Raw genomic sequence first — 9183 nt, 5'->3', positions numbered from 1 at the left:
GTCTGGCGGATTTGGGAGGGGAGAAGAACCGAGGGCGGACGATAGGGATTAGTGTTGGAGGCGCAGCGGCGGCGGTGTGGGTAGGAGTTGGGGGTGGACGAACCCTAGCGCGCGAGCGATTGAGGGGGAGCAATAGGGCGTGAGGTGCTGTAGTTGCCCCAGCCATCAGGCCGGCTTAAAAGGCAACTGAAAGGGGCTGTTGCAGCTTCAGCCTTCAGCCAAATATAAGATCAGCAAACGGGCTCACTATTGGTCTAATTTGGAGCTCATTTGAAAAAGTTATTAATTTTTGAAATTTAGAAGACACTACAGATGTCAAATGACGCCAGCACTTCCAAAAGAATCAACAGAGGATCATAGCCTCATACTGTGGGCATGAGCAACACCATCCTGTATGCAACATTCAATTCCAAACGTGATGTGTAGCCAGGCGGGTCCACCAGTGGCATGTGCATGCACTCCACTCCACCAACCAGGACCGACCACGCACGCTGCACAATAGCCAGCAGGATTGTAGTACACGTGCACCATCGTAGAGTTACATACCAGGGCAGTTCGCATGGAACTGGTTCACCGGTTCAATGAAAAACCGGCTTGTTCAACTGATTTCTACAGGTTCAATTACCAAATGATCTCTAAAGTGAACCAGACCATTTAGGCTCTCATTCAGTCTTTTATCGGTCTAAACCATCGGTCCAATCTAAATAACTAAAGTCCAATGGAGCATCATCGTTCGCTGTCACTGCTACACATTTCTTTGACTTGGGTCTCGTGCTTCAATGGGCCCTGCCTCCATTGTGCTGCAGGCAGGGGTCGACCCACAGGGTATGTCAGGTGGGCCACGACATACCCTATGTGAATCTATGTACTACTTACAATTGGATTATGCATATAACAAAATTGTTTGAAACTATGAACTTTTGATAATATGTCTTGGTAGCCTAATGGTAAGCTGTTGCTATTTAACCAAGAGATCCCTAGTTCAAATCTTCGCATTTGCATTTTTTGTTTTTATTTTCTATATTTTTATGTTCCCTTTAAAAACTAACTTTTTATATGTTCCCTTCAAAAACTAACCGTTGATCATTGGCTGCAGGCTGCCTACTAAGCCATTATCTCAGATGGGTCATAGCACATCCTCTCTCAGGGCTTGTAAATCTTCGCATTTGCATTTTTTTTGTTTTTATTTTCTATATTTTTATGTTCCCTTTAAAAACTAACTTTTTATATGTTCCCTTCAAAAACTAACCGTTGATCATTGGCTGCAGGCTGCCTACTAAGCCATTATCTCAGATGGGTCATAGCACATCCTCTCTCAGGGCTTGTTCAGGAATCCGTTCTTGTTTCGTTCCCGACGACAAAACGTGATTGATTCTAGGTCAGTAAGAGGCAGGAATAGCTAAAATGGGTTGGAATAGAACCAAGGCTGACTCTATTATACGATCTGAAACGAATGGCTATTTTATGTTAGGATAGACTTTAAATCAGATCAGATTAATCCGTGCAGAATAGGAATCCTTCTGGATGGTTATGAGAGCATCGAACGAGACCTCAAGCCTAGCCCCGCTCATTGTGTCGCCAACTTGCCTATGTGGCTGCATCTATGTATTGCATCTTCGCCAGTGCGAATCTTCTGATCTAATGCCTATTTGCTGGTCTGAAAACTCATAGCTGAAAGTATTGTTCGCTAATTTATTGTGAGAGAAAAACATTGCTGGCTAGCAGAAAAAGTACGACTTATAAGACAGGCTTAGGTCGGATCGAAGTTCTGTGTCGCCCACCATAATCCCATGCGCGTGGCCTACGAATGACTCTGGCCCATGTGTGAGCGCAGCTCCGTCTGAGTGAGCAAGTGACTCCATGGGCCCACGCGTGGGTACCTTGCGAAGGAGCGAGCAGCCACATCTTCAGTCTTTATGATGGTTTTTCTTTTGTTTTTCTTTTTTATGATATGTTTTGTGATATATTTTAGATTGTTTAAGTAATAACTATGTAGCGTTCTTTTTTATTATCCTCTATTATATGTTTTTTCTTTGTTTTTTCTGTTTTCCTATGTCTTGTTGTTATGTCCGCGTAGTATATATGTAATATTTTATGGTATATTTTATGATATTTACTTTGTATTAATGTAATGTTCTATGATGTATTTTATGATGTTCACGTAGTATTCATGTGTGTTATATAATGCATTTTTGTGGTGTTCACATAGTACACATGTGATGATCTAATACGTATTTTTGTGATATTCATGTAGTATATACATGTGATGTTTTATGATGTATTTTGTGATGTTCATGTAGTATACATTAATATTTTATGATGTATTTTGTAATGTTCACATAGCATATATGTGATGTTCACGTAGTTTACATATGATGTTTAATGATATATTTTGCAATATTTATGTAGTATAAATGTATGTTTCACAGTTATTTTTTACATGCCTATGAGATGTTCTAAGGTATATTTTAGATTGTTTAAATAGTATTCATGTGATATTTTGTTTAATTTTCCTATATTATATGTTTTTTCTTTTTCCTTATGATTTGGTCCGTCTTTATTAATTTTTTCTATATATGGTTTTTTATTTAGGTTGTTCAATTAGTATCTATGTGATGTTTTTTTAATTTAGGTTGTTTTTCCTTATTTTCCTATATTACTTTTAATTACTATATTTTTTATTCTTTTTAAATTTGTTTGATCTATTATGTAGCTTTTTTACATTCTTGATATATTTTTGTCAATGCTTTGTTTGCATATCAGTTGAGTAGCTTTCATGCATTTTTTTCATAGTCTTATTTAAAACCTATTGCTACCATAACCAAGAAATACCAACACCATGTTACCACCCTAAATAGTAGAGGATTTGGCATTCATATTCTCGTTTTGAATTAAAATGGTGATTTTGTCCTTATTTTTTAAACTTCGTAATTTTACCTATGTGTTCTCAAATTGAAGAAAGAAAGAGTTTGCCCTTAGTCCGTAAAGTCCTCTAAACAATGTTAACTTTGAGATTCAAAAACAAGTTTGCCAATGTGATTTCACCCCTGTTATGTTAGGCCTTTGTGGTTTTATTTACCCCTATTTTAAAATTAAAGTTTTAACAGATTCGATAGCGACATTGGCAACAAAATTGGTATATTTTTAAGCATTTGTTTTATTGCAATAAATCTATATAGAATTTATCAAATTTTGCAAAATTTTGATAACATTATGCCAAATTTTCTGTAACCCCACGTCCATACTTATCAACACGCTCACTTTTGGGTCCATATTTTCCTAGGCATTCCCAGACTTGGACACAACAACCTCAGCATATATATAATCAGCTAGAAGTCTTAGAACAATTTCAATATCCTCTGAACTGATATTCATCATCCACACCATTCTCATATGCTTCCCAGCCTGTAGATGTGAAAACTTGACAAAATGGGAAGGTATTTAGTTATAGAACAATACTAATTCAATTTCATTAACGTCCATGTCTTAGCATCTCAATCAAAATTAAAATGACATATAGCCATGTCAATATTTAGAACACTTCCATAAACTTCCTTCAGAACCAAGGAGGTAAATCTCCTATAATTTCATAGGTTGTTCCAAAAGTTTCCATCCATACACTACAGAACTGAACAAACTACAGGTGTGCCCGCAAACTATAGTATATATAACATATAGGCGACGAGTAATGATGAAATGCCGTGTCGCTATCGCTATGTGTGCTAGTTGCTAGCGTGGCTGCCGTGCAGGAGGCCGTGCGCGATCCTGTCTCGCGCCGCCTGCAACGCCGGTGCGGAGGGCGCAGCATCGTGACCGACGATGATGTCACCGTCGTCGTCATCGAGCTCGTACTGCATGAGATCCGGGTCGAGCTCCTCGCCGGCGCGTTCACAAACGTTGTGCAGCACGCAGCAGGCGGCGATCATGCTGGGGAGGTCCTGCATCTTCACCTCGCTGCGGCGCTGCAAGCAGCGCCACCGCGCCTTGAGCCGCCTGACCGCGTCCCGCGCCACACCGCGCGCGCGCGCGACCCGCTCGTTGAACGCGTGCTCCGTCCACGTCAGGTTCTGGTGCGCGTACGGCACGAGCATCCAGTCCATGAGCGGATAGCTCGTGCCACCGACTAGCCGCTGCTCCTGCCCGTGGCCCCCTACTAGGGCTAGGAGCCCGGAAAGAGCCGACCTGCCGAGGATGGCGGCGTCAGATAGTGATCCCGGCTCGATCCAGACGTCTGTGAACGCTCCGTCGGCGTCAGCAACGGCCTGGACGGCGACGGAGTAGGACGCCCTCTGTCTTCGATCCGTGAGGCCGCGGTCGTAGTACGCGGCGACGTTGGCCTTAGGCGTGACGACGGGGACGCGCGTGGTGTAGACGGCGCCGATGATTCCGGGCAGCCCGGAGGCGGCCTCAAACCTGGCCGCAACGGTCGCGGCGGCGGAGTCAGGCTCAGGCCAGCTGATGGCCGTAGGCCTGAGCACGGTGGCCAGGGCGTGGTAGACCTGGAGCACGATGCTGTGGCAGGTGGAGATGCCGAGGCCGAAGCGGCGGGAGATCTCGCGGAGGGGCTCCGCCGTGGCGAGGCGCCAGAGGCAGACGGCCACGCGCTGGCGCACGGGGATGGCGGTCCGCAGCGCGGTGTCCTCCTTGGCGACGGCGCCGACCAGCGCGTCGCAGAGCGCGCCGAACGTGGCGCGCGACATGCGGAAGGCGCGCCGGAACTCGGCGTCCGGGCACGACGGCGCGTCCAGGTGGTCCCACCACTCGGTGCTCCGCTTGCGGACCCACACCCGGCGGCTGGCCCTGGCCCTATCTAGCGCATGGGCCTGGCCGCCGCCGCCGCTGCTCTCGCCGCCGGGAGCGTCGTTAGACTGCGAGCTTCTCGTCTGCGGCCGCCGTCTCTTGCCCGATCGCGAGGTGCTGCCCGTGTCCCCCCCGCCTTCGCCCGGGGCCGGGAATAATGATCCTTGAACCACACTGCGGGGAATGGGATTCACCGGAAGGTCAGGAAAAACCTGCGGCGGCAATGGCATCATCATCATCGAGTCAATGGCCTGGTGGTGATCGTGTTCGTGGGCAGCAAATAAGAGCCGGAAATTATCGGAGTCGGCGTCAGCTTCAGCTGCGAAGGGCGCATTAGGCTGTGACCCAGCGCCGACGTCGTCGTGCATGGCGAGGAGAACGATGATGGAGGAAGAGAATTCAGCGTCGGGATAGGCGAGGAAGGTGGGGGAGTACTCGGCGTCGGCAGAAGCCGCGGTGGAGGAGAACTCGGTGTCGGTTGTGGGAAAGACGAGCTGGGGAGACGGGAATGGCGCGAGGAAGGTGCCCATGCACCGAAGCCTCCCGTTCTGTGTGGCCTCGTGAGCTGCCTTTGGCCTTTGCTTGGGAGCTGCGGTGGTGAGTGGTCAGTGGTGACTGGGTGACTTGGTGAGCTTTTATAGGTATCGGGCGGATGTGGCATTGAGGCCGTGTGGATACGAGTTTCAGTTTGAGATGCGACGTGTCGCTAATGGAACCGTTGCAAATTAAGGGGTTCTTTGCCTAGTGCAAAAAAATAACACTCAACAAAAAAATAAAAAAAATCAGCAAACCCATTTCTTTATCGAGTGTCTAGAAAATACACTTGGTAAAAAAGATATTTGTTAAGTGCCCGGAAAAAACACTAGGCAAAGACCTTCTTTGTCAAGTGCAAAAAAAAACTCCGTAAAGAAGGTCTTTGCCAAGTGTTTTTTGCACTAGGTAAATAGTTACTTAAAATCACATTTTGAAGCCTAAAATGACTTTAAATGAAAAAGTTTCCAGCTATAAAGTTGTAACACTTCTCAAGACCTACAAAGTTTATTTTGATCATTTCTTCATATGACAAAGTGAAAGTAAATTTGTTCACAAATCTTACATATTTCTCTTGTAGTATATGAAACTACAAGAAAGAGATATAAGATTTGTGAACAATGTTAGAACCACCATGTTAAATGGATAAATTATCAAACAATGAAAACAAACTATATAGATCTTGATAAGTTATAGAACTGTATAGTAGGTAACTTTTTTATTTGAATTCATACTGTCATGCAAAATTGTGTTTGAATTTAAAAATTTAAAAATTTGAATTTTTCAAATAACCTTGGATGGAAAAATAACCAAAATAAACTTTGTAGATCTCAAAAAGTTCTGAAACTTTATAGTTGACGATTTTTTATTTGAAATCATCTTGTCATGCAAAACTACGTTTGAATTTCTCATATTTGAAATTTACATTTTGTAAACAACAATGGATGGAGAAACTTCCTAAACAAAAAGTGTAGATCTCAAAAAGTTATAAAACTTTGTTGTTGACATTTTTTGTTTGAAGTTGTTTAGGGTCTTAAACAAGAAATTTACACTCGGTTTAGTATAATATGTGGGAAACCGAAATGACTTATAAATACATATGAGTGTGTAGTCCAGTGATTAGAGGAGGTACCGTGTGTGAGAGAGACGTCATGCCACGACCTGTGATTTTGACGAATACAACTCTATCTATGACAAAGGTGGTAGGCATCCACTGGAGAACGTGTTGTAGCAAGAAATCTCCTCCATCTTTGGGGGACCACGTATGTCTGTTCCCATATTACTTTCTGTTGTTCAAACTGCCCATGGGCTATCCTTCAATCTCTGGAGTTAGTCTTGTCCTGATATTTCCATAAAGTAAAATTAAGTAAAGCAATTAAGTAAAATTTTAGGATGCATTTTCTTTCAGCAATGGTGTTTATAATTTCATTGTAGGATTAAGTCTTCATCCTGATTTGGAGCATTGGAGTGGATGAAGTCTTTTGTATCAAACCAACTTTCTTCTCCTAATTATATATAAGTATGCTTCTGGCTACACTGGGTTAGACTTCTGTTCTAATTGGATGTTGCCTTCCATGTATTACGTGGAAACACCATATCATACCATGTGGTCATCCATGTTTCATTGTTCATTGACTTGTAACTAAACTTTTGCCATTTGGATGTCTCAAATCATTTGTAGTGACTGACCAAAATAATATCATGTATATGTCTGACTTCCATTCATGGATGGACTTTGTTGCCAGTAGTAAACCAATTATCCAAACAAAACATGTATGGCCATTCAAAAATTGGCTTTGAAAGTAGAGAACAAAACATGTATATAATCATTTTAAAAATTTGTTTGGTCGATTTCGTGTGCATCTCTAAAATATTATTGTGGCGTTAGTGTAGTTACTGTATCAATTGTAATAGAAATTACCATAGTTTCTACCAGTGAGTGTCCTTATCTCTTCTGTTGTGATTTGGTTGTACGTTCTACGGAACCAACGTGTTGTGAGGTATGGGGCGAGGAGCCGAGGACGCGGGGCTTATCGTTTACTGTTGAGGCTGATGTGGAGCTAAATGTCGTGGAGCCTTGTTCTACCAAAAAAGAAAACCTTGACATGGATACTGATGATTGCACGCATTAGCCTTGTTTACCGCATTCTCTATGGACTACGCCTACCCATTTGTCTAATCGAGAGGACAAGGTCAGGGGGTACATGTCAGCATGTGTGAGTTCTTAACAGTGATACTACAACCGATCGATTAACCACGCATTAGCCCGTCTTAGTAGTTAGAATGAATGGCGCCACGTGCTACTGTTTGTGTATAACTCTGGTGTTTCATTTCAGTGACACGTTTTGTGAAGTTCACTGTGTATGTCCCTGTTCCATCATGACCTTATAATAAAAACCCTATTTGGTAGAGCTCTATCTGATTCTGATTTTATGTGAGAACTGATTCTATGAGAGAAGTGATTCTATGGTTGAAAATGTTTCTCTTTAATTCTTTAGCATAAACTGTCAAAAATCATGATGGAGAATTACTTACTTTTTCATCTCTCGGGCTCTTAGTTAATTTTAGAGAATCACTTCACGAAATCAGCAGAGAAACATTTCTCTCTAGAAAAAACTATCTGATAAAGCTCCAAACTAGATTTAGTAGAGAATCAGCTCTGGAAACTCCACCAAACACCCTAAATAACTGGATCTCGCACAAGTGCTTTAGAGGATTCTAATGCATTGTTTTCTTGCCTCCGCGATTTGTCATTTAGGGACACTCGTAAAAGAAAAAAACATATATTAAGGGTGGCTAACATATATTCACGGAATCAATTACAAAGTTTAGATCTCACCGAGCTTTACATTTTTAATATAAACTTTGTTCTCATCAGACTTCATTTAAGAAAAAAGTTATAAATTTCTTTGCGCTACTCCTGTTATTAGGGGTGGCCCACTATAAAAGGCATTTCAAGTATGGTTGATATAAGTAACCCTAAAAATCACATTTTTAAGGCAGTTGGCTTAAAAGAACCGCCTAGTGAAAATATATTTCCACGGACATTTTGTAAGCTACATAGTGCTCTTAGAGTTGGTTAGAGATGATTTGATAAGTAAACCGCTTTTAAAAAAAATATAACACCCCTATAAAAATCTCCGTATGAAAAGCCTTTAGATGGTTTCAGTTTGTGCTATAATGTCACACGAGAGAAGGAGCTTTTGTGTTATGTGAACAGAACCATGAGTGAGGAAGGAGAGTCGTAGAAGCCTTAGCCTTAGAGCAACTCTATCACTATATCTTTCTTTATTGATAGCAATATAATTTCAATAAAAAATACTCTCCAATTAGTTAATTAGATCTGCAAATATTAATATCCTCTATTCTAGATTTCTCGCTAACCAAATATAAAGAGTAAGGTTAACTCTCTAGAGTAATATATAGAAAAGTTGTCAAAAGGTGAAAGATATAGAAAATGATTTTATTCAAATAGCTCTCCAAGTTATGATTTATTTTAAGTTGCTCTTATATATATTACCTGGAAGGTCGTGATTGGTCTTGCTGCCAACGGAGCAAAATGGAACCTTGACAGCGAAGTTCTCCAGCGGATAGGAGTACATTAGATACGTTCAATGGGTCACCTGACATATCCACGTGATCTAACCTTAGGCCTTGTTTAGTTGCGAAAAGTGAAAACTTTTCGGTACTGTAACACTTTCGTTTGTTTGTCATGGACTAATTAGGATCAAAAGATTCGTTTCGTGATTTCCAGCTAAACTGTGTAATTAGTTTTTATTTTCATCTATATTTAATGTTTCATGCATGTGCCACAAGATTCGATGTGACGGAGAATCTTGAAAACTTTTTGGT

At 41.8% G+C, this 9183-nt stretch overlaps 1 protein-coding gene across 1 annotated transcript; it reads right to left on the bottom strand.

Moving 5' to 3' along the window:
* Window positions 3723-5330, bottom strand: LOC8080979 (protein ANTAGONIST OF LIKE HETEROCHROMATIN PROTEIN 1). Its single transcript, XM_002439353.1, has one exon. It carries the CDS (start codon window positions 5328-5330, stop codon window positions 3723-3725), a length of 1608 nt encoding a protein of 535 aa, XP_002439398.1.

Source organism: Sorghum bicolor, chromosome 9 (assembly GCF_000003195.3).
Source record: "Sorghum bicolor cultivar BTx623 chromosome 9, Sorghum_bicolor_NCBIv3, whole genome shotgun sequence".
In the NCBI taxonomy this organism is placed as follows: Eukaryota; Viridiplantae; Streptophyta; class Magnoliopsida; order Poales; family Poaceae; genus Sorghum; species Sorghum bicolor.
Note: the sequence above shows the minus strand (reverse complement) of the source record. Positions and strands in the feature narration are given on the sequence as shown.

Bases quoted from the DNA above. Each gene is read 5' to 3' on its own strand.
- LOC8080979 (XM_002439353.1), bottom strand. From the start codon at position 5,330: ATGGGCACCTTCCTCGCGCCATTCCCGTCTCCCCAGCTCGTCTTTCCC.